Source organism: Myotis lucifugus, unplaced genomic scaffold (assembly GCF_000147115.1).
Source record: "Myotis lucifugus unplaced genomic scaffold, Myoluc2.0 scaffold_1, whole genome shotgun sequence".
In the NCBI taxonomy this organism is placed as follows: domain Eukaryota; kingdom Metazoa; phylum Chordata; class Mammalia; order Chiroptera; family Vespertilionidae; genus Myotis; species Myotis lucifugus.
The window spans coordinates 27,411,847-27,438,678 of NW_005871049.1; the positions used below are offsets into that span (position 1 = coordinate 27,411,847).

The 26,832-nt window shown below is 38.8% G+C and overlaps 1 protein-coding gene across 5 annotated transcripts in view; it reads right to left on the reverse strand.

The window, feature by feature from the left end:
* The window catches only part of RXFP1 (relaxin/insulin like family peptide receptor 1), an 81,673-nt gene extending 62,200 nt beyond the window's left edge, over window positions 1–19,473 (reverse strand). For 2 of the 5 annotated variants that reach the window (XM_006081853.3, XM_006081856.3), the window contains exon 1: window positions 19,340–19,473. In XM_006081853.3, the coding sequence (XP_006081915.1) occupies window positions 19,340–19,388 (49 nt within the window). In that variant the 5' untranslated portion in view covers window positions 19,389–19,473. The remainder of the gene's footprint in view (window positions 1–19,339) is intronic. The other 3 variants (XM_006081855.3, XM_014456414.2, XM_006081854.3) reach the window with 2 other exon arrangements.
* Window positions 19,474–26,832: the final 7,359 nt, after the last annotated feature.

The window sequence follows — 26,832 nt, forward strand, 5'->3', positions numbered from 1 at the left end:
AGCATGGGGGTATTCCTGGGAGGGAGAGCACGAGCTGGGTTAGGTTTGAGATGTGTGCACTTGGTATAAATAAAAATCCTTGGAAAAATTCAGTCATCCATACCTCAGTAAAATTGAAAAAAGAGCATAAAAAATTCAATTGTCCTGACCAAATCCAGACACTTATATCTCTTCATAATATTGCCTCAGTCCAGTTTTTCATTTTCAACCTTCTATTATGTTTTTGCTCATAACCTATATTATTGGCTCCTGGTAAATGAGATACTTTGTGTACCCAGAATCCAGTCTGACTTAAGGCCTCACACAGAACTGACCCAGGGACAGACTGTTTGCCGCCTTCAACCCCCCCTCCCCCCATGGTCTGCGCACATTGCTGCCTCAACACAATGGCAGCGGGGTGGACAGTGTGGCTTTCTTATTTATCTGCCAATGTCCTATGCTTTTCTCAGGATATCACCGCCTCCTGAAAGCCTCTATGTCCTCCACAGGCTGAAATATATAATTTTAGTAAGCTCATAGCTTTCCATTCCATTTGATCTGACTTTTAAAAAAAATCTTGGCTCACTTAGGGGCGTCTGTTAAGTTAGCAGGACAACATTTGAAGATAATGACTGAAGTTTATTTTCCCCCAAATTTTTCTGTTGCCAAGATTTTTCACTCATGTATTCAGTGATAGTTATTGCTTCACAGGGAGGGCAACTATAGCTGAGAACCAAGAAATATATTACTGCTGGAATTAATTTATAAACTTTTAGCTGAAAAATATTGAATGCCCAGATTTCCATGGCAAGAATGAGGCTTTTTGGGAGATAATGTTTCTTTTTTTTAAGCTCAGAACTATTGATTTGTCTGGAGGACTTAGAGGATGGATTTATACATAAATCACAGAGTGAGAAGAATGTGTGCATGATGGTTACTTTTCTGTGTTAACTTGAGTAGGCTATAGTACCATCTAGGTGTGACTGAAGGCATTTTATAAATGTTGTTAGCACCTACAATCAGTTCACTTTAAGTAAAGGAGACCACTGTCACCCGGCTGGGTGGCTCATTTGGTTGGAGCATCATCCTGAGCACCAAAAGGCTGCAGGTTCAATTCCTGGTCAGGGCGCATACCTAGGTTATGGGTTTGATCCCCAGTAGGGCCTGTATAGGAGGCAACTGATTGATGTTTCTCTCTCACATCAATGTTTCTCTCTCTCCCTTCCTTGCTCTTTAAAAATCAATGAACATTAACAACAATAAAAGGAGATTACCCTCAATAATGTGGGAGGGCTTCATCCAATCAAGAGCAACTGAGGTTTCTCTGAGGAAGAAGAAGTTCTACTTGTGGACCACAGTGTCCACTCCTTCCCAAGAGCTTCTAGCCTTATGAATTGCACACTTGCCCAGCCACACCTCACAATCAAGTAAGTCAATTCTTTCAAATAAATCACTCGCTATATCAGCGGTTCTCAACCTGTAGGTCGCAACCCCTTTGGCGGTCGAACGACCCTTTCACAGGGGTCACCTAAGACCATCCTGCATATCAGATATTTACATTACGATTCATAACAGTAGCAACATTACAGTTGTGAAGTAGCAACGAAAATAATTTTATGGTTGGGTCACAACATGAGGAACTGTATTTAAAGGGCCAGAAGGTTGAGAACCACTGCTCTATATCTATCTATCTACCTCTTTATCTATCTGCATATAAAATACATGTAAACATATACATAAATAATATAAAAACCACTTCTTATATGTGTGTGCATATGTATGTATGTGCATATATATATGTATATGTGTGTGGGGTGTGTGTGTGTGTGTGTGTGTGTGTGTATAGTAATTTATTTCATATGTATATTTCTGGTTCTTATTCTCTCATAGAATCTTGACTGATCCAGCACATAAGGGAGTTTTTGTGCCCCCCCTCCCAAAGAGATAAGAATCCCCCAGAAGGCAGGAGGAAATGGATTAGAGGGAAACTCCATTCCCCTGAGCTGAGACCAAACAGATAATCTGGAGGGAGGATGAAAAAGTAGTAGGAAAATATGCCCTGGATGAGGAAAAAGGGATCACAAATCTCAATTGGACCTTCTTCACCCCCAATACATGGTGTAGCCACAGCAGAACATAAAAGGAGATGTGGAGAAGATTGAGGGTGCCCTTTTACACTCTCTTATTTTATGAAACCCTGGACTGGAATGAAAGAATGCCCAGAGATTTACCAGGCTCCTGGGCGGGGACAGAGTAGCTCAGAATGAGTTAGCCGACCAGGAGATGTCTCCTGAGTGGGAGGAGGAAGATGCCGACTGACCTCCAGGATGCAGGCAGCCGGAGAGTGGGGAGCATCAGATATGACAGGGACAGAGGACCAGGAACCAAGGGTGAGTGGTGTGGTTTCCTGTGTGAATGACCCAGCAATGAACACACAGGTCCAAAAGCAGACGCCTCTCCCACCAAAGTCCAGATGACACAAAAAGCTCCCCAACTTAGAGTGCTCTTGGAGAGGAGACCTAGGAGGTAGAGAGCCCTGAATTGGCAAAATATTAACCCAAAACATATTGAAGAAGAAAAAGTAGGAAGAACCCAGAACTGATTGGGTTACCTGGAAGTAGATTAAGTTTTCTGCTATATGAACATTCGAGTTTAATTACACAGAAATAAAAGTTCCATGATTTGGGCCCTAAATTCCTAAAAGGAGCTTTCCTATTTCTAAATTGTTTATTTTTCAACATGAATAGTGGCACATTCTATTATGGGTGCATATGCTCAAAATCAAGCATTGTGGAGCTCCTGATGTATTTTAAATGTTTGTTTGTTTGTTTGTTTGTTTTGTTTTTTACTGACAGATTGTTAAGATGAATTTACCCTTATTCACTCAAAGGCTACTAAGCTGCTACCATGCAAATCCTTTGGAGGAAGGTAACTAACACTTTAAGCAAAGAGTGCAGGATTAGCTCACCCAGCATCGCTGGTGAACAGCTTTTTGGTTTATTCTACATGCTCAGTGATGGCCTATGTCTGGGTAGCATTTGGTAAATCTTCATTGAATGAATAAGTAGACTTCTACACAGAGTCTCTGAGATTCATGAATCTGGCTTCTTTTGATTGGCAGCATTTAAACTTGCCCCTTTTAGATTTACTTTTTTTTCCCTATATATTTTATTGATTTTTTACAGAGAGGAAGGGAGAGAGATAGATAGTTAGAAACATCGATGGGAGAGAAACATCGATCAGCTGCCTCCTGCACATCTCCCTACTGGGGATGTGCCCGCAACCCAGGTACATGCCCTTGACCGGAATCGAACCTGGGACCTTTCAGTCTCTGGCTTCTTTTGATTGGCAGCATTTAAACTCGCCCCTTTTAGATTTACTTTTGTGGCAAAGCCACAGCCTCAGTTACATCTAACTCTGTTTCTCCTCGACCTGCACTTGTATGGCTACCCTTGGCAGGACAAAAGCACATGATCCACTTCAAATTCAGAGCCCAAACTTAAGGGAATAACTACTGACTAGTAGTTATTCTACTGACCAGTAGTTATTCCCTCTTCCATTGTTTTCTCTTCCCTATATTCTCTCAGTCTCCTAGATGATTATTTTATTCCTTCTCGCCTCAAACCTCCAGTACCTTTCTCCCATATTCATAGCTCAGTGATAAGCTCAAGGCCACCAGAGCCTCACAAATCCTCCACGGCGTCTCCCACAGACCACCCTCCTGTGCTCTGCCTCCTCACCCTTGTTAAGAAAGAGTTGTCTTTGCTGCCATTTAAAGTCAGTCCTTCAACTGAGCTCCCAGGTTCCATCTCCTGTCTCTACTCAGGACACATTCCAATGATTCTCCTTTTTCTCTCAGCAGCCTGAAAACATGCTGTTATGTCTCCCCTCTTCAAAACAAGACAAAAGAAAAAAACTCCATAATTTCTTATACCAGTTACATCCCCATTTCTCATCTCTCCTTTTTAGCAAAACTTGTCAGAAGTTTCTATACTGGTGTCTCTGATTCGTTTTTGCGTTCAGCTTTATTTCTAAAGCTTTGGAAATGTATTGAATACAATATCAACATTCCCTTGTGAATGTGGGTTATCACGTTGATGCCTTTAGGGCCTTTGAGGAGACACATGTCCTATAAATTTGATCTCAGACTCCTGTGCTTTAAGAGTTCTGTCAACTTTTTATAGTTTTTCTTCACAATTCTTCACTGTCACTTCAACTATCATAAATTTGTCTGCCTCTGTGGTCTGAAGGCTCTAATGACCATTTCTAATTTATTACTTGAATCTGCTGTAGCTCAAAATGCAGATACTCAGACTGACAGATGTAAAGCAGGGGTGGGAACATTGGCCGCAGGTCATGTTAAGGCCCGCGAAATCAATTGGCCTAGCTCTGCCAAAGCTTAGGAGTTAATTAAATGTTTGACCAAAGATAGCAGGCTAATTTTTAAGTTGATCATTTTGTATGGCCCGTGAATGATGTTATAAATACCCAAATGGCCCTTGGAGGAAAAAGGTTCCCCACCTCTGGTGTAAACCTAAAGGGCCCTTAATGCCAATTAAATAAGCTATTAATGGGGCTTGAACATTTTTTTCTTACTTTTGAAAAAGTGTCTGGACTTTCGAGAATCCAAGTTTTGAGGTTCTAGTATAAGTAATATTCAGTTGGGTGAGATGTTATAAATATCGCTTAGGTCTTAGGATTCTGCCATAATAAGCATTTAGTAAGCATTTATTTAATAAGAGCATATATTTCCTAACACATGGAGTAGCTGCAATTTCTGAATTTTCTATTTATACATTCTAGCACTTATCTCAAACTATGACAAAATTCTTTTCTTGACTTTCCAACCATCACATTTTATCCCTGCTCAGTGAGTGGTGTGACAGCAGTCAGTTTTACTGATTACGCTAGTAGTGCAGCCAAGAAATAAAGATCCCAAATCAAGGGCAGTTGTATTTCTTTTTAATAGCTCTTCCATCCAGCATCTCATTTCCATTCCTACTGTCTGTGATTCCAATCTGTATTATCTCACGTCTGGGTAATAAATTTTTAATGGCTTCCGTTTGATTATACTTTAGACTTATAGTCCAAGTGTCCCCAACTGGCCACAAACCTACCTTTTTAAACCTAAGAGGACATTACATTAACCTTTCACTTCCATTAGTTTTCTTTATCTTTCAGCTTTTTGACATTTACTATATTTTAGGCAAAAGGCTAGGCACTTTACATGCCTTATTTTATTTCCTCTTCTTAATTCCATTAAATAGTTATTAATATTACCATGATTTTACAGATAGAAGGTAAGGCATAGAAAAGTAACTTGTGTGGGGAACACTGAACTAGAACGCGGCAGAACTGAGATTCAGACACAGGTCTGTCTGATTTCAGAACCTGTGTTCTTAACCGCTGTGCGTCTACCAGTACTCCAAGATTGACCTGTTCATGAGTTCCTGAAAAATCATTCATACTTTTGCTTTCTTTTTTTTGGTTTATGATAGTGTCCCTGCATATCTTCTTTTTCACTTACGTCTTCCCCTTCATCATCAAGCTCAATTATACCTTTGAACTCACTTCCTCTTCTGTTCTGGGTTGTCTGTCCTTTTGCAATCACTGAGTGCGAGGATAAGATGCTGCGTCATCAGGGCATGTTATGTGTGTGTTGCCCTGAGTGCTCCAAGTTATCTCCCCACAAGGTCAAAGACAAACATGATGCATTTAAATAGACATTTTTCTATTGCTTCTTGGCAGATGTATTGGAGATGGCAGCCTTATAAATCCAGACTCATGGTTCATATGGAACAATGATTTCCAAAGAAGACAAAGATTTATTACCTTAGCTTTTCCTTCCTTCATATTTAGGAAGTAAATTAAAAAAAATTAGAAAGGAGAAGATCTCATTATTTTTTCTCTTTAGAGAACTTTCCAGAAATAAACAACTGAATAGATGAGGCCTCTATTTTAGTAACTGTAAGGGGGCTTAGAGAATGTAATTCTTCGTATATACAGGCTAAAGTATTTAGGACTGAAGGGTCATAATGTTTGCAACTTACTCTTGAGTCATTCAAAAAGAAAAAAATATATTTATATGTATGTATGTATGAATGTGGTGAGAGATAGAAAGCAAATGTGGGAAAATGTTAACACAGGGTGACTCCTGGTGAAAGGTATACGGGTGTTCAATGTACTACTTTTGTAATATTTTCGTGGTTTTAAATTTTTTCAAAGTAATTTTTAAAAACTTGGTAAATATTTTAAACTTATAGCTGAAACAGTTTGTAAAGTTTCTAGGTCTTAAAATTGTTATTATTTGAAAAATATTTAACTTTCCTTTTGCCTGGCATTTGACATATACCCATGCAATATTTTGAGTAAATATAAAATGACCTGGACACCATATACGTGTGTGTGTGTGTGTGTGTGTGTGTGTGTGTGTGTGTGTTTAATGTATGTGTGCTTTAAGCTTTCTGAGGATTATGGTGTAAGATACAAAGAATTTTAATGGCAGGAATATTATTTATAAGATATGTAATTCCATATCATCCGTGTTTCTGACTTGGAGTCTCTGATTTTTTCTACCCCATTTAAAAAACATATTTTTATTGATTTCAGAGAGGAAGGGAGAGAGAGAGAGAGAGAAACATCAATGATGAGAGAGAATCATTGATCGGTTGCCTCCCACACACCCTACACCAAGGTTCCAGCCCGCAATCCAGTCATACTCCCTGACTGGGAATTGAACCATGAACTCCTGGTTCATAGGCCGATGCTCAACCACTGAGCCATGCCAGCAGGGCATTCTACCTCATTTTTACCACAAAGAAAAAGCTTTTTGTCTTTCCTTTAACTGCCTAAAAGGATTGAGACAGGGGCTGCACCAGGAAGAGAGTTATTATCAGAGATAACTTTTTATATCAGAAAGACTTACCTGCATGACAGGGTAAACATCCATTTAACAAACATTTGCTCTTCTCATCTACCCACGAATTGTCTTCCTCCCTTTGAAACTCCAGCCCCCTGTGTACTTCTTAGCTCAGGATGGTCTATACGCCTCAATTACCTGATGGCTCGGGTGGGTGGTGAGGGGTGTGCGTCATGCCTTTGGGGCTCCTGTACATATGAGATTTGTTTTTTTCCTGTTAACCTGTCCCATGCCAATGTAATTATTAGACCAGTAAAAGAACCTAGAAGGGAAGACAGGAAAACTTTTCTGCCCCTATAGTTTCATGCTTTTATGATACATCCACATATGCCTCCTTCTTGGTTATTCCTTATTTATCCTCCCACCACTAAAGCTGGACATTAGACTGTACTTCATTGCTCCGGGAAGGTAGAGCATAAAAGAACCTTTCTAGAATAGTAAAATTCTTGCCTGAGTTCAATAGCTTAAACATAATGGCTTTCAATGGCAAAAACAAGTGCTTGAGCCCAGCTGGCACGGAACAGTGGTTGAGTGTCGACTCGTGAACCATGATGTTGTGGTTTGACTCCCAGTCAGGGCATATGTCCTGGTTGTGGCCTCAATCCCCAGTGTGGGGCGTGAAGGAGGCAGCTGATCAATTATTCTCTCTCACCATTGATGTTTCTCTCTCTCTCCCTCTCTTTTCCTCTCTGAAATCAATAAAAATATATTACAACAAACAAACAGAAAACAGGGGTTTCAGAGAGAATACTTTTTAAATTTATTTTTTGAATTCTACTATCTTGATTTTAAATATCAACACCAAATACTAAAGGACACAGAGCACTGAGTCTTTCTACCAACTATTGAGAAGCTTAAGGAGGTGATACCCTGAAAGCAAATTTCCTGAACTTGGTGAGAGCTAAATATGAGAAGGAACCATTGTGTCCCTTTGGAACCTAAAACCCACAGGGGAAGGGAGGAGGTGAAAATCACCAAGGAAGTTTGGGGGATTGGCCAAGCAGAGGTGAGTCTTACCTCAAATTCTAATATGCAGCCCAAGGAAAGGGCGAGTCTAGCAGAAGCATATGCCCTGTTTGGCGAGAGGGGGCTGGGTAGCTGTGGTGGAAGGGTATGCTAGAAAGAGGGTCTGAGTCAGCCCCAAATCTGTCTTCACTCCCAAGGGATGAGGAAAAACATGGGAGGGTTTTCTATGCTTCCCCGAGAAGGTGGCTCTGAGCAGTCAACGTGAAACGGCGTTGTGTGGGTGAGAAGCATCTGGATTATCTATCTGGCCCTGGTAGCTGGAGAATATGAAAGTGTTTGCAAGCTTTGGTAGGTGCTGAGCCAACATCTGGCCGAATGAGTGAAATCTCACAGAATTAGATGTTCATCTCCCTAGATGCCCTCCACTCTGATAGTCCAGAAGCTGCCCCTGAACCTAGATTCTATTGGAAAGGAGAGGAAAAGGGTGAAGTAAGTAAGAATTCTTAAATGATTTAAGTTGCATTATTTAAAAAAAGTGTCTGATTTTTAAGCCAAGCAAATTAAACATATCATTTTATGTAGAAGTCATGATTTAAGTTGCATTATTTAAAAAAAGTGTCTGATTTTTAAGCCAAGCAAATTAAACATATCATTTTATGTAGAAGTCATGAGTTAAGTCATAGAAACATAAAATTTCATTTCTGCACATTTGAAATCTGTTTCCTAAAAATATGAATTTTTTTTTTACCATGTATGTGTGTGTGTGTGTGTGTGTGTGTGTGTGTGTGTGTGTGAGAGAGAGAGAGAGAGAGAGAGAGAGAGAGAGAGAGAGAGAGAGAGTTTATAACATTTCCCTCCACTCTCAAATTTCATGACAGAGAATGCTGGCATTGCCTTTTTAACTTTCTCCTCTGAAATCCTCCCAGACTCAGTGCTTTCTGAGGAAAAAAAAGACAAAAATTGAGAGATGAATGCTCCTGACAAAATCAGTCAGAATAGAAAACAAACCTTGCGCCCAAGAAGACTGTGGGGCAAGGGGCGTGTGGGGTCGGAAGTGCATCAGGAGCGAGGGCTGAGTGATGGGGAAACGAGAGGCAATACCGCGTCCACACAGACTTGGATCAAAGAGAGAAGAGTCTCAAAGGCTCCTGGGGATGGGAGAAGGATTGAGAAGAGGAGAGGATGTGGCAGTTCAATAAGGCTTGTGTGGATCATTTATAATGGATTATTGTTTAAATCTTTTCAGGGGCACAGGTAAAGGTGAATCCTCTTGTTCTAGATGGGCTTCTTTAAATGCAAACCCATTCTGGGCCTGGACTGCATATGATGTCTTTCTAAGGGTTTCACTGAGGTCACCACCAGAGCACACAGACGCCTTTGCCTGTTTCTTGCCCTGCCTCTATATTTCAGGCCGCTGCTGATCTCACCGAATTTTTCTTTTATCTCTGAAGGCTTGCTCTCTGTCTGCAAACACTATTTTTACCCAACACTATTTAGCACCATTCTTTCTTTGATTCCTCCACAACACACTGCCTTATTAAGTTCCATTCTTCTTGAGCACTGCCACATTCGTTCTTCTTCCTTCACTGATCTGTTTAGGCATTCATTGTAACTGTACCACAGGCAGAATGTTGAGGAGATATAATAACGATAAAATGTTTGGCTTTGAATTATCTGTTCACATTTTATTCTATTTTTTTTGTGTGTGTTTAATCTTCACACAAGTCTATTTTTTCCATTGATTTCTCGAGAGAGTGGAAGGGAGGAAGGGGGGGCAGAATGCAGAACACATCAATTGATTGCCTCCTGCATGTGCCCCGACAGAGCTGGGGCTAGAAACTGCAACCCAGGTACATGGCCTTGATGGGGAATGGTACACAAGACTCTTTGGTGTGTGGGCCAATGCTCTAACCACTTAGCTATACTGGCCAGGGTTCTGTTTACATTTTAATTTAATAATTATAGCCAGTGTCTATTCATATCTATCCACCTTAGATTGTGAACACTTAGAAGGAAGGGAATAAATCTATTTAATTTTTTTTGTGCAGCCCCTCCTAAGGTAATGACTATAATGAATGATGAAAATAATATTGAGCCTGCTATATATACTTGCTTAGAAACTTTGAAAAAAGATGCCTAAGACTCAGTGGCAGTACAAAAAGATTAGTATAGATTTTTTTTGGCATTAAAATGGATTTGATAGACAAATGATTTGCCACATTATTTCAGGTCAACACTGGGGATAAATGCTCAGCTGCTGAGAAAAGTTATCGAATTTTAACAAACGAACATAATCCTTCTTTCCAGGCAGCGTAAATCGTGCTGTCAGCTAAAAGATCAGGGTAAGGACTGCAATCAGAAGAGCAGACATAAAAAGCTAAATTTAACTAACCTAACCAGCCACCTCTCTTGATCTTAACACGAAGAGGGAGGTTAAATGGAGGTTAAGAGAGCCTTACAGAAAGTTTGATTGATGACGTCTTCTTGTCTAAGTTTGAAATGTGTGAGAAAGTAGAAACATTTATAAATCGTGAAGCAGTTTTGCAGTTTCCAACAAATCAGATCCAACTAGGAAAGTGAAAATGGCAAATCTTCTGGTCTACTGAAAATGAGTCAAACATTTCTAACCGGCTCTGGGAAAACCCTATTAAAATATCAAAAGGCTGGGATGAGCCAAAGAATATGAGAGAGGAGGATGAAAAGCAAGATAAGAATCAGAGCTTTTGTGAGCGAACAGAATGGCAGCCTGAATAGTGTTCTATTTCAGAACCCAGTGTCTGATGTATCTGGGAACTTAATCCATTTTGTCACTAATTTATTCTTGCAATATGGGCCCTGGATAAGCGCTTTCAAGAAAGCTTTATGGGACAGCTAATCTGATTTCTCTCAGTAGATCCAGGCACATACATTTATATATTTTCTTCAAAATTTGTTGATTCATGACCTGGCTGGTGTGGCTCAATTGGCTGGAGCGTCATCCCTTACACCAAAAGGTGGTAGGTTTGATTCCTGGTCAGGACATATAGCCAGGTTGTGGGGTTCACTCCCCAGTCAGACATGTGTGAAAGGCAACTAATCTATGTTTCTCTCTCACATCTCTCTCTCCCTTCCTCTCTCTAAAACCAATATTTTTTAATTAAAAAATATTTATGTTTATTTGCATGTCTTAACTTATAACATTTTTTAAAAATATCTTTTTATGTGTTTTTTAGAGAGAGAAAAGGAGGGAGAGAGAGATAGAAACATCGATGAGAGAGAAACATCAACAGTGAGCCTGCAACCCGGGCATGTGCCCTGAGAAGGAATCGAACCGGCGACCTCTTGGTGCATGGGCCGATGCTCAACCACTGAGCAACACAGGACAGGCTTAACCTATAACATTTCTATTTCAAGTCTGTAAAGTAATATTTATCTGTTTAAATGGCCACAAAAACGTGCAGGTTCCTAGTTTCCTTACCCTGTGAGATGTTGGAACCATCTTATTACTCATTACTGCAAAAACTAGCCCATGGATCCAGGTACCACACAGTGGGTGTGTAGATGCAATCTGCAAGTAGTATGTTACACAGCTAACTAGCCTCTATGAACGTTCTAACTCATGAGGAGGGAATATCAGGGAAAAGAGGTGGGTAGAAAGAAGAATTCTGGCTGCAAGTTTTGGGACCAGGAGAGGAGAATTTCTCTTTGTGTGTATTTTGTCAGGACATGTGGTGAGACTGAGGAACAGAGAGAATGGTTAAGATAAAAAAGGAGAAATTAAGTGCTGGGGAGAAAGAAAGACTGTAGAATTGCAAATTAATACCTGGGTCACGGGAGGCCAGGAAAGGACATTTTCCTGGGAAAAGGACAGGAGGTTCACTTGGCACTAAACCGTCTATATGTGGGAGAGATGAAAAGGAGGAGAAACAGCACATAGGATTAAAAGGAGGTGAGACGGTGACCAGGGAGACTATACCTTTCACATACTCACTTCATCTCAATGCCTGGAACAAAAATTCAAAGATAGCCTCATCCCACAGGATAAACAGGAAATCAGACTGGCTTGGTACTGGATAGCTTATTACCGGTGTGGGATTTATTCGCTACCAAGTCATGAACTGTTAACGCCTTTGGGTAGCTTTCCCCAACAGCAAAGATGCATTGTGTTGCTTCTCTAAGTGTCCTCTCCATTGCCATGAAGTTGGAAAGCATGCCACTGCATCTCAGGGAGGTGTGTGTGTGCTGAGGTGGGGAGAAGGAGGAAAAGAGCAAGTTTAAGGTGACTCTGCTCAATGTGGACAGTCTCAGCTGTGCCTCGTCTCTCTGGCACCAGCTTTGGCATAGGCAGAAAGACAGAAGACGTGGTATTCTTTGGGGGAGGTGGTGGGGAGGGATGGGTTATGGGTGAGGTTAAGCACCTAGGTGTTTGGTGCCCAAGCTATTTTGGGAGGTATCTACAGAAGAGAAAGCATCTGTCTTGACACTAGAAGCAGAGTTTCTGATCGGCTACAAATTGCTCCTGAAAAACTGGCAAAGCTTCTTCCACTGTAGCTTCACTGGACACCTGTATAGCAATGCTCAGTCTCATTTTCAACCTTCAGCACACAAGGATCCTCTCATCTTAGAGAGAAGGGCAGATTAATGATCCGCGTGGCTGTGATGGAAAAGGCCTGTATCTTTAAAGACTGTTTGGTTGTCCGGGGAATAGCATAGGAGCATGGGCTGGAGAGGGAGAGGGTGGGGAGATAGTGAAAACATCCACTGATCTTAATCTGCTCTGAGAATTTCATAAGCCCCTTTCATTACAGTCTCTTTGGGCCTGACTGTCAGCATGGACTTGGGAAGATATAGTCAGAACTCTTCTCTCCTCTGACCATTATCTCCTTGATTATGAGAATGATTTAAAATGGTTACCTACCAGGCAGGTATATGAAAAATGATCGTACTAGTTTAGTGTGTTAGCAAAGTCTTAATCTATGAAGCTAGGATTTTGGTTGATAATAAATTTATTTTAAAATATTTTTAGTAATTATTATTATTTTTAGAGAGGGGGAGGGACAGGAAAAAGAAAGAGAAACATCAAAATGAGAGTGGAACATCCATCAGCTGCCTCCTGCATGCCCCCTGCCAAGGATGTGCCCTGACCGGGAATCCAACCAGCACCAGTGCACAGGATGGTGCCAACCAACTGAGCCACACTGGCCAGAGCAATACATTTATTTTTATTACCTTAGTCTAGGTCCTTTCTATTTTTAGGTGATGTTTTACCCTTCTGATATTTCCCACCCTTCTTATCCTACATATGAAATTTGGAGACTCAGTTTTAAAAGTGAGTAAAGGATAATAGAGCTGAAATCAAAAGGGAACACAGCTATACAACCTCAGTTTCTTCTTATGTAAAAGTGAGGGAATTGTAGTCTATAAGCTTTAAGTTTCCTTTGAACTCAAAAAGAGTCTAATTTTATGAAACTTAAAAAGTACTTGAGAGACATAAGAAGAAACTGTCTAACTAGATAGCAATTCACTTGAGACTTAGAGTGCTGGAGGCAGAAAAAACTCTTTGTATTATTTTTGTTAAATGAATTAGATAATAGTCAAGAGAAAAGACTATTGGGAAACAATAGCACAACCAGATGTTTTAATCAATGAAATAGTTTATATAATTGTATGGCCTCTCTGTTCAAGTGGACACTCAACCCCCTAACAAAAACAAAAAGGTATTTAAACTCTCAACTGCCTTTTAAAAAAAGGATGGATCTGCCCAGCCAGTGTGGCTCAATGGTTGAGCATTGACCTATGAACTGGGAGGTTTGATTCCTGGTCAGGGCACATGCCTGGGTTGTGGGCTCCATCCCCAGTGGGGGTGTGCAGGAGGCAGCTGATCAATGATTCTCTCTTATTGATGCTTCTATCTCTCTCTCCCTTTCCCTCTCTGAAATCAATAAAAGTATATATATTTTTAAAAAGGTGAATCTTACATTAAAGAATATATAATGTAAGATTCTCTGCTGTCTTTTTTGTAGCTAATCACATGGCTGATATTTTGGTTCAAGTGAGCACCTGACTAAAGGTAGACCTTGAATTGAGTTTGGAGACAGGGGCTAAGCAGAGAGAGCTGTGTTGTTCTTCATTATGGAATGAGAACTTGACTTCCTAGACCTAGAGCAATATGGGAGGGGAAGTTGAGGGAGAATCATGGGGAGAGAGAGATGGAGAGAGGAGCTGGCACAATGACTAGAGGCAAGGGTTCTATGTGGCCTAAAGAGCCAACGAAAGAGCCCCAAACTTCCCATCCCAAAGAATAATTGATAGACATTTTTTGAAAGCACTGATTATTTTTAAAAGACAAATTCATTATTTTGGAAGATTTAAGAAATATAGTGACCCTAGTTAATTTAGGTAGTATTTAAATAATTATACAATGGCCCTAGCTGGTTTGGCTCCGTGGAGATAGAGTGTCTGCCTATGGACTGAAGGGTCAGGGGCACATGTCCAGGCTGCAGGCTCGATCCCCAGTGTGTGGCATGCAGGAGGCAGTCAATCAATGATTCTCTCTCATTACTGATGTTTCTATCTCTCTCTCCCTCTCCCTTCCTTTCTGAAATCAATAAAAATATATTTTTAAAAATTATACAATAAATCTATGTAACAAAAAATCAAATATCTAAAATATTATACAACTACTTAATAGGATAATACTGATTCTAACCCAGATAGCAGGAGACCTCACTTTAAATGGTCCTTTTTCCCACTAACCATTATTTTTGATGTGATAGAGAACAAAACCTGAATTTGAAATATTCACAACTTGTCCCTGCTTATCTCCAAAGAAGGAAAAGAGCATTTGGTTTCAGTAATGGACTCTTGTCATTCCAAACCAGGTGATGGGTGAAGGTGCAGAATTGAAGATGAGAGAGTATTGGATCACTATGCGTAAGACAGGAAATACAGCTACTGGGGTTGTGAAGATAATTAGAGAAGAGGATATCCAAGAGGAAGGAGAGGTAAGCTAGCACAGGAATTAAGTCCATATTTATTGGTACTTCCTACGTCTATAGTTCTGTGCCATATGCTGCAAACAAATACGCTTTCTAAGCAAAATCCTGAGGTCAGAACATATTGAGTCTATTTTTCTATACATTCAAATTATTTACATGTGTATTCTAATTCATCGGTTATTGGTGTGCACTGAGAAATGTATATAAAGCAGATGGTACTAGCTCATAGGAGGCGGTTCATAAACACCAAACATGGATTTCTCAATCTTCCCTGGGTTGGGGAGGGCCTCACTCTAAGTAGAAACTGTTTTTGTTTGGATTTACCAATTCTGTGACCTGGGGCTGGTCAATATTTCTTTATCATGTAATCATTAAAATGGAGAAGTATCGAACTTGTCCAAAGACCAATGTGCTAGATCAGGAGAACTGTCCAGGTCCCTTTTAATTATGTTATTATAGCTTTAGAAAGTATTAGAACCAAGTCATGTTTTACTAGCATAGGACTTTCAAAGACACAGACTTGGATTGAAATCTTTTTTGCAACACTTACTAGGGAGCGATGCCAGGTATGCTACTTAATATTTTTATTTTCTGTTTCCTCTTTTGTAAAGTGAGAATTCTCTTAGGGTTGTTATAGGTATAAAACCAGATAACAGTTGGAAGGCATTTAGCACAGTTCATGGTCTGTGGAAAGTAATCAATAAAAGGTAGATATCAAAACAACCACACCCAAAAAAGAACAAAAACAAAACAAAACAAAAAACATGGAAAAAACAACAACCCAACCACACCCATAACCACAATCAGAGGGCTTGAAATCAAAATTATATACATGCTTACAGTTTTATTCAGACAAAAATTAAATCTAACTAGAATACCCAACTCTAGGCATTTCACTTTAACAAGTTTGTCCTAATGTGTGAAATTATGCTTGTAAAACTGTTTAGTTCACAAATGTGATAACTTGTTTTCCTTTATATGAATGATGATGATGAGGCACAGACTTGTTGATTTTCTATTTGAAACTTAAAAATTTGACACTATATTCATAGTAAGAATAATACAAAATTGTTAGCAACCTTTACAAATATGAGGTGAAATAGAAGATACTTCTGAAAAGTTTATTCTTCTATGTTTTGGAGGTGGGCAAATACATCAGTATTCTACTTTTCCATGTATGAATGTTCTGTTTTTCATGTACTAGTGGACTGTTCTGGAAAGATTCTTCCCTCCCCTTTTTCATGGTTAAAGAAGAGAATTGCTAGGAGACATGCCAGTGCCAGGACCCAAGGCAAAGACCAGATGGTCTCATAAGTATCCACTTGGAAACTAAAATTGAGGACCTTACCCAGTCCTTGGCCCAATATTAAAGTGGGTTCAGTTAATATTTGAGCCCCTTTATGTCCTGTTTCCTCACTTGTTCCTTTCCTATCCAAAGTATTCAGTAAAATGATTGCTTTTGCTGAATGATGCTGTTTAGTAATGAGTAAAGCAATTGCTGATAAGGACTTGTGATATGACTCTTTCTGGGGATTGCTTTTGAACTTTGCAGTATTATAGGCTCCTAAAAAGTTGCAAAAATAGTTCAGAGAGGCTCCTTAACCCTTCACCCAGCTTCTCCTAATGGTAAAATCTTACGCAGCCTTGGTATATTTTCAAATCTGGAAATTAACATTGGCACAATACAGCTAACTAGGCTATAGAGGATTTTTTTAAGAATGAAAAATCCTCAAGGTTTAAAGGAAACCTTTCCTGACTCTTAATGTTGCTACTCTTGGTGTGTGCTTGTCTCACTGTTTGGGAATCCTAGATTAATATTCTGTCTTCTCCACTCTCCCCCTTCAGTGATCACCCCTTGGTCCTACTGCTTATTAGAGTAACTGGCATCCAATAAGTAGTTTTGGTTAAAAGGGCTACGAATAATTGCTCAAGTCTATAAAGGGCTTTCTGTTTTTAAAGCCCTATTATACACATTATTTCTACTGAGAATGTTCATGGTCTCGGGGGAAAAACATGGACTTTGAAAGCAGTCAAATCTTGGCATTTATTGTCTTGAGCCAAATGTCCTTGGGCTCGTCTCCCTCCTGTGCTTAATTGTATCTATATAATTGAGTCATTTTGAAGATTCAGGAAGGTAATTTATGTAATAAAAAACTAAAGATAGGAGATCCAGGAGGTAGATAGGGTAAAAGATTTTACTGCCATTTTACAAAATAAGGCTCAGAGTGGGTAAGTCGTTGTCAAACATCAGCACCTTAGGTCAGCTGTCTTCCATGACAACTGTTCCTAGGCAACAGGAAAGTGGATTAAAAAACAAATAAATAAACATAATTACAACAACAATCATGGGATTACAGAGATTTAAGACTTTTCTTTTGTCACTGTTGATTTCTTTTGCTATATGTGTAAGAAATCTTCTCTTAGGTGGTGTTGGGTGATGAGATAAATTAAATGGTGAATCATGGGTGTGGGTTGCTACTCTGTGGTTAAATGCCCCTCCACTCCACCTACCCAGTTGACACTAAGATAGCCAGGAATCTTGCTTGCCAAACTGGGCATCAGATGTTTATGCCCTCATTCTCCATGGAAGGCATAGAAGGATGAGAACATGGAGCTCTCAAGTACTCACATTGCATTACAAAAACATCATAAATCAAAAGTACTTACATTTTAAAAGTTGGAAGGTTTTAACATTATCATCATCATTATTAACTATTTTCACCGCCCCCCCTTTATAGCAAAAGAACAAAAACCCTTTTATTTTTTTCCTGGTCCAGGATCTAATCTGATACATTTAATTCTTTAATTATGTTTGTTCCTTAGTATCCTTTTTTCTTTTTTAAAAAAAATTAATTAAATTTATTGGGATGACATTGGTTGGCAAAACCATACAGGTTTCAAGTGTACAACTCAACAAAACATCATGTGCACACTGCATCATGTGTCCATTGCCCCAAGCAAAATCTCTTCCAGTCCCCTTTTCCCCACCCCGCTTTGCCCACCTCTACTTAGCCCCCAACCATTTTCTATTTCTGGTCATCAAAATAACTTTTTATTAACAAAAGACAACATGTAAGCATAGAACCTTTTTTACAACCTGAAATGATGGTAGCACATTAGCCAAAGTTACTTCTCAACTTGCCCTGAACATCTTTTACATACATACCCTTGAATTTCTCATGCATATTTTGGAAGTACTCCTTTGGCTTCTGTGATCTATTCATTTTATTGAAATGCAATAGGAGATGGAAGAATACGTTATTGATTAATGAGGAAGTTGGTGGCAAATCTCAAAAACTCTGATAGCTTAAGCACTTGCATTATAATTAGAAACATTCAATTTCTGGTGGGGTTTTGCAATTTCACTCCTCCCCTCCTCCCAGTTAAAAAAATGGGAATGTCAGTAATCAAGATAACATATGGAGACAGCAAGGAACTGGAATGCTTCTCCAGGATTCTGAGTAATTTTTTATTTTTACTTTGATGCTCTCCCCTTTGACCATTACAGTGAGATATACCAGAGTTCAGAAGGCGAGAAGGAAAGACAGGAAAAACATCACTGTGGTGTGGCACATGGGAGAGTTTGGATTGAAATTTACTCTGAGCTATTCCTCAATAGGATATCTTCGTGTAAACAAACTTTTAAGAGATCGAGGAATAGAAACATGCTTGGGAATTCTCCATTTGTTAAAGCGTAATCATTTCCAGCATCATAAGGTATTAAAGGTACCCAGAAAGTTTTCTTTCTGATTCACTTTGACTTTGTCATAATTTATTACCCACGAAACAAAAACACCTGATTTCTACTTACATAATGTAATTTAACTAGGCTTTAATGCAGAACGACTCTTTCCCTTGATGAAAGAAAATTATTCTGAAAAATAAACTACAGCACACACAGAGACAGCAAAAACTGTCACTAAACCAAAAGTCAATGTCCACTGGGACCCCTCGTGTGTCTGCCTTTCATGGCTCTGCGCTTTCCCTTATTTTTCTTTTAAAGGAACAGCGAGGAACCTGAGAATTAAAAAGGTTTTCTGAATGCATTTCCCTTTGAGGAGGCACATCTATGATATCAAATCACAAAGGACTAGGAGAGGAAACGTTACAACGACACAGAAACTGGAACACATGTAAAGACTTCCCGGGATGTTTCAATGGGCATATTTCTTGAACTCAATCTCTTTAGGGACTACTCCTCTTGAGATATTACAAAATTACTTATAAAATATTGTTAATACCAGTTAGACAAATTGGTTGCTATGAAGCATAGGTTTCTATGCTTGCTAGTCTTGCCTAACTACTGACCGACAATATGTTCCAGTTTTTAATAGAAATACCAGACATGTATTAAGAAGAATAATTCTGAGGTGAGATTACAATTTCGTCAGAAAAAGCATTGTCATCTTAAAAGCAGAAACGTAAGCAACACACACTTGTACTCGTGATAATTTCATAAAACACTAAGGAATAGAAATTCAATCCTCAGCATACTTACAATATTTTCCAAAAATCAAGATGTAGAAGAAGACAGGACCAGGTGTCATCTCTTCCTTTCTGAGCAACTGATTATGAAAAGTGAATACAATTTAGTCTTGGTTTCTGAGTCGCATACAGCTCACGGTGGTTGTGTGCTATTTCTGTCTGCAATCTTAGCAGCTATAAAGCAGTCCTCTTTCCTTTCTCATTTCCTCTCCCTCTCTCTTTCCATTCCCTCTTCTTCTCTTCTCCCTCCTCCCCCCCAGAATCTCTTCTTCTTACCGTCCTCTCTAAAAGTCTTAATGTCCTTTTTACACATACGCCCCACACACCCACACGAACACTGACAAAGCTGAGCAGCGAGGAAAAGTTTCAGACAGAACATACAGGCTCTTCTTGATGCTAAACATCTTGTTTCCATGTCTGCGACATCTACAAATGAGGGTGTGCACAAACCCTGACTAATGTCCGAACTGATCAAAGTCACACCACAAGAAAGAAATTGAGCTGGTGATATATTACCAACAAACAAACAAAATCTACCGCGCCCCCCTCCACCCCCTCATGAGTTGAAACTAGGAAAAAAACAGAACAACAAAAACCAGGGCAAAATGCCTTTGTGGAAGTAACAAACGGTAAGGTAAGAATGAAAGTGTAACTACCTCATTCTTCTATGATCTGTCTGAGTTTAGACATTTGAGTGGTAAGATATTGTGTGAATAAAGTACAAAGGAATAAAAAAGAAATCTTAAATTTCCTTGGGCTCGTGAGTTTTACTGCAAGTGGAGACCACGACCTGTCATGGGTTGTGGGGAAAGCCTTCCTGGGTTTGAATCACAGCCTGTTACACAGAGGCAGCTGAGCGCTTGCCTTCTGGAGGGAAATACCTCTCCAGACAGGTAGCTGTGTGCATCAGCCCAGCGCATACTGAACGCCTGGTAAAGGTCCTCGCATATCACAGGTGATTAGTAAAGGGCAGCCATTCATAGGATGATAGTTTTTTATTATTTTTATCAGCAGGTAAAAGAGCATGGAGTGCAAATAGCATTTCCATGGAATGCATTTTCTTTTAACTAAGGCACATCATTCTTATTTTGAGAGATTTGTTTGTGAGGTTAATGTCTCCTAACCACTCTTCAAGTAGAATCTATTCAAATGACATATCCTTATATCATTGACTTCAACCTCAGAAGCTTATTGGTGGCTTAAAGGTTATATTAACACGACTTTCCCACCCTCTGGAAGTAATTAATAGTAGTAATAGAGAAATGATATATAGGAATGTCCATAAGTTCTTATTCATTGATCAGTAGATTTATTTCATGATGACACTTGTTTTTTTGGCAGAAATGTTTATGGTTAGCTGAGTTTAAATGTTCATTTGATATTTATAATAAGCGTTCATTAAGTGTTTCTTATTTATAATAATACTTGAAACATTTTAAGTGGTTCGTTACTTTTTAATTTAGGAACAGGGTTTCCTGGAAAGATACTTGGGACGTGTCAAGGGCAATATCTGGGGGGAGACACTTAAGAAGCTTCTCAAGAGTAAAGCTGAGGAACTTGCTTTGGGAATTGTCTGGCATAAAGTAGGCTATTGAGAGAGAGTTTTCAAAGAAATACTGATGCTAATTTGCTAGTTTTGAACACGTTGCCTGAGCTGATATCACAGATATATACAATTAGTGGTCCAGTAGCCAGGCAGGGCTCTTTAACATTATATACATGCAATGTAGCCCTAACCGGTTTGGCTCAGTGGATAGAGCGTCGGCCTATGGACTGAAGGGTCCCAGGTTCAATGTATTTTTAATATCAAATTATCAGTGTGAAACTTCAAAATAATTTCTCATTTCACTCAGATTGTATTAGATTTTGCTAAAATCTAAATATTTATTTAAAGGAACAACTTTAGATTTTAATTTTTTAAGGATACCACTTATTTTTGGCAAGTACAGTAAGCCTGGAATATTAGTTTCATTTAGTTATATTGGTGGAAGACACCCAGGAGTGAATGTACAGTACCACTGCTATAAATCACAGCAGGTACACTGGTTGGACAAGAGGATTTTTAAAAAATAATTTTTATTTTTCAATTACAGTTGACATATAATATTAGTTTCAGATGTACAACATAGTGATTAAACACTTATATAACTTCTGAAGTGATAATCCTGATATGTCCAGTACCCATCTGACATCAAAAATAGTTATAAGAGGATTTTTTTATTGTGAGGTGCTGTCCTTTGCATTAAAAGATATTTACCAGTACCTCTGGACTCTATCCACTAGATGTCGACAGCACTCCCTACTTGTGGCAATTAAAAAAATGTCTATAGATTTTGATAAATGTCCCCTGGGGGCCAAACTTGCTCCCAATTGAGAATAACTGCTAATGAAAGACTTCCCTGTACAATGTTTAAGTATTGATTTTTAGCAGATAATTAAAATAGAATTCTTCTCACCTAAATTTGAATTAAAGTGTTTTCTCATTTTTTTTTGCTCTGGAGTTTGAAGTGATACATTCGTTTTTAAAACAATCAGATGGTACATGTTCCTAGCCTTCTCTTCCTGCCCACACTGTACAATTACAAACTTGCTCTCTGGGCCTGATAGAATCTGTGATGTCATTGCCTCTGTTTGGCTGCGCCCCTTGTGGCTCCCCTTTCTTATCTTGGAATCACTTCTAAAACCTTGTTGAAGCTCTAAATAATAACAAAACCTTCTATTTGAAAATTATTTCTCAGAAAAATCTAGTGAGTCAAACCAGACAAATATTAACCTGTCTGTATTACCTAGATTCAAATTTCTAATCTTGTGTTTTTTTCCATCCAATTACCACTGAAAAATATTACTATGTTCTTCAGTATCATATTTTAAAATATGGGTGTTTGTTCATGCTTCTGAACCTATTTGCAACAATTATTTTCAACAGTAGAAACAGCCATTTTATTAAATGGTTGTTTGATTGTAGACCTGGGAAAACCTCAGTGAAAGAGGTTTTCATAATGTAAAGTCTCATAATGTAGAGATATTAATAAATTAAACCAATTCATAAATTAAGAATCAGAGCAATTTAAGAGCTAAAATGCATGCTGTCAAACTAGTCATCCTATAGACCCATTTCTAATTGACAGCTGTCAGTCAGGCAACACTCTAGAGATACCTATCATCTCTAAGTCACACCAAAAGATGATGCTTTGTTGTCTCAACTTAGCATTAATTAAACAATTCTGAAATGAATAAGTATAGGTATTTCAAAAGATATTTCATACAAAATCTAAACAATTTTGCCCTAGGTAGAAGTGAACAGAGTTATTATATCATTTTAGCAGAAAATGTTGAACCAAGTCCCATGGGGATACATGTGTTGCCTTTGAGGGATATAATAGACATAACAGAATTGTGATCCTCTGCAAAATTCACTGTGTGAAATTAAGGACAGAGTTAATAAGTTCAATTCTCTCTCATCTATCTCCATCTATCTATCTATCTATCTCCATCTATCTATCTATCTATCTATCATGTTATGCAGTAAAGCCAGTTGACTGCATTTGTTAGTGCAAACTGTGCAGAGCTTAGTACTATTAACATTGCTTTACTTGGTTTCCTCAAACCCTCTAATTAAAGACATTCAAGTTTCAGGCTCATTCTATCTAGATAGAGTCTCACTAGCTCAAGACCGACCCTGTAAAAGGAGCAATATAGTCAGTGACTGAGCCGTGGATGGGATCTGGAAACTAAACTTGCTGTTTCATGTCACCAACCGTGTGCTCTCTGAGGAGCCATCTTCCTTCTTTTCCCACGACCCACTGTGCATGCTCAGTCATTATAGTTAGGCTTCAGTTCCCTCAGACGTCTGGAGGACACTTCCGCTCCCCTGTTGTGCTAGGAGCCTTGCCGCTAACCCCAGCCCACTTGCCTATGATTTAGCTTGCTCTTCACTCCACGGGTTCAATCCTGCAGGAAATTTAGTGCTCGTAGCCCTAGCCTAATACTCCCAGTGTTCTCCCCTTTAGGCACTATCAGACTGCTGCCTGTGCCTCTTCATGGCTCACTTGAGACTTCCTGACTTATGCAAGGGACATCTCCTACATACTGGAAGGAAGAATAAATTAGAATGGTAAAGGTGGCTTTTGCCAGTCAAAGCAGTAGACGATGGAGAATTCCAGTCCTAGTTTTACCACTGATTATACATATTACCTCTGATAAGTCACTTACATGCTTTGGTTCTCAGATGCCTCACTTGTGAAACAAATAGTTGATCTTCCAAGTGCATTATAGTGCTGTCATTTTATACAATATAATATTCTGTTTCAAAGTAATTTATAAAGTAGTTTGGAGACAAAATGCATGCATAGGAATTACTTAAAGTGTGTTTTAATGAAATCTCTCAATGAATGCAAATTCATTCCATGAACAAAATATAATAAAGGAGCTAGGAGAGGCCATCAAGGAGACTGGTACAGAATACTGGGTGGAGTCAAACTATGGAAGATTTTTTCAGAGGAGAAAATCTATGTAGAGAGTGTGAAAGACAGAGAAGGTAGTGGGTTGATAGAAAGTAATAGAAACAGCACTGCACTTTAAAAACAAGTGAGTGCCAAAGATAAGCATGTCAAAATAGGAGGTCTGAATAAGTCCAGGTCAGAGAGTAAAAATAAATGTTAATGGAGAGCTACGAGTAATCAGTTGTTGAAGAGTAGCAAACATTAGGTTGGTTAACTTATATATAAAAGTAGATATTAATTTCTGAGCAAGGAGTTGATATAATCAAAAGGAGACTAATAAAAAAGACTAGTCTTGCTTGGCCAGTGGTTGAGCATCAACCTCTGAACCAGGAGGTCACAATTCAATTCCCAGTCAGGGCACATGCCTGGGTTGCAGGCTCGACTGAGGCAACCAATCAATGATTCTCTCTCATCATTGGTGTTTCTATCTTTCTCTTTCCCTTCCTCTCTGAAATCAAGAAAAATATATTTAAAAAAAGATTAGTCTCATGATCATGTGGTGCAAAAGGGAAAGAGCAGAGGCTTAGGGAGATGAGGCTGTTGTGTAACAGAGGCAAGTCAGCTATTATGGTCTAGTATGACTAGAAAGGCATGCAAACACAAGCCATTCCCAGGAGAAACACTGTCTTAATCATGAACACACTTAGACTTAAGAACAGGGATGTCCAAAAGAAATACAATGTGAGCCACACATGCAATTTAAAATTTTCTAGCAGCCACGTTATAAAAGTAAAAAAAAAAAAAGAACAGGTTTAATAATATATTTTATTTAACTTAACATATCCCTAAATCTAAAAATTATTAATGGAGACATTTAATCCTTTTTTTTACTGTCTTTGAAATCTGGTATGTATTTTACACAGGCAGCACATCTCAGTTTGGGCGAGCCACTTTCAAGTGCACAGTAGCCATGATTTTGAACAGTGCAGCTAGAGAATGGTGCAAAAGGTGCCTTTAAGATTCCACCAGGGTGCATTTTGTTATATTAAAATCAATAATAGGATATTAAACATATAAAGTTAGTTCTTCAGTAGTTTTTAGATCTGATGATCAAACAAAAAGAACTGTTTCATAAATAAGTAGAATTTTAATTAACAACAGTGGGGCCAACATAGGGTTACCAAACTTCATTTTATCAAGTAAAGAGACCATACGGCAGGAAAAAGGTAACCTAGCAAATTGCACACTGGCTCTTAAAGATTCTACCAGAAGGGTTGCAGATCATGTCTGCTCATATTTCATTGGCCTAACTTCAAAGTGGAAAGAGAAGGGCAATCTAACCCCATGGCTGGAAGGAGAAGAGCAGAAATATTTTGATGAACAGCTCAAATGACAACTTCAATCTCTCTTTCTGATCACATGTAGACATAATATACTATTCTTTTTTCTAAGGGAGATACTCCAGAAGTTACATCTCTTACTTATGACAATCCACTTCCCATTTCTGTATTAGGACTCACTAGGATGTAGGTGGCAGAACTCCAGCTCAGCTGAGGTCAAGCCTCGTCATCTCATCTCTCTCACTCTCACTCTCTCTGTTCTTGTTTCTCCTTCTTTGCTTTATTAGTTTAGACAGACTTTCTCTATCAGAAACTGGAGCATAGTTAGGATTGGAGGGCAAGTCCACAGTTTCACAATCCAGAAGTTTACTCTGCCAGTAAGTATAAAAGGAAATAATATCAAGGCTGAAAATGCTTAGGCAATGTTCAGAATTAGTGGGTATAGGTAAGAGAAGAATAGGGCAAGGAACAGAGGTGAGGACTGAGCAAAAGAAAGATTGGCAAAGGAAAAGACAGATGGTGAATAAATTGGTCATTAACTAATATAAGTTGAATGAGAATATTGTCAGGCTTTATAAATTGGTGTATGGGAATTTGTGAAGAATTTGAAAAGTAACTGCTATTATCACAATAGTCATAAATCAGTGCAAATATTAAAAAGCAACATACAATCATGCAGTTATCATTTTGCTATGTGAAGACAGATCAGTTTTGTCATATTACTTTCCTTCTGGTGAGATAACATTCTTCAGGCTGTGTTACTGAAGTGAGAAGGTGTTGAAATAAGAAATCCTAGTTGTGTAAACAAAAATGTGTTTCCTGTTTCTCATTTAATCTTCTGTTAGAATTACTAGAGTCCAAATCTGAGTTCCTGGAATTTCTAAATTGTGTCTCAGGTTACTACTTATTGCTCATGTTAGCATTTCATGAAATAGCTACAGGGAATTCCTCAGCTATTATATCTTCCAGAGACTAATCAAACATAATTGAGTCGGAGGGTAAAAACTTAGTGAAGACAGATTTAGGCACCTTCTCATTCCTATCATGTTTCTTGGTTGCTATTTCCCGTTTGAAAGGTGAAGTTGGGTTTTCTCCACAACTTGTCAATGTGTAAGCATATCAAATAGTTGTTATATTTTAAAGGGTCAAATATCTTACCAGAGCTGCTATAGGGGGATAAGAGGTTTTCTGTGTGGGATACTGCAGGACGTGTGAAAGTGTTGGAACCAAGGGGAGGTAGAGAGGAGGTATGAGAGAAACTGCAGCTCAATCATGGCGCAATGGCAACTTAGGGAATAAAACCAAGTGGAATCACGAAAATTTAAGTTGGAAGCACCAATAATCAAACAGGCACTTAACAAAAGCTTAGCAGACTATTGGACACTAACAATTAATAAAGAGAAAGAAAGAGTGGGTGGAGGAGGGTGAGGCTCTGGAAATGGATCCTAGTGGAGCCAACCTAGTGGACTGGACCTCTTGTCTCTGAGACTATTATTACCCAGGTGGTGGAACACCTTAGACTCAGGTTGCTGACACCTGGTGATTTCCTGGGAAGGGAAGCCAGGAAAAATTAAAGGATTATGAAGAGTCATGTTGGAGAGAGAATGAATCTGGGTACATATGTCAAACTAGTCAATTAATAGCAAACTTTGCTTGTGCATTCTTGATGGTCATTATTGGATTCAACTTCTTTTCCCTCTAGGTCCGGATAAGTAGAGATTAAC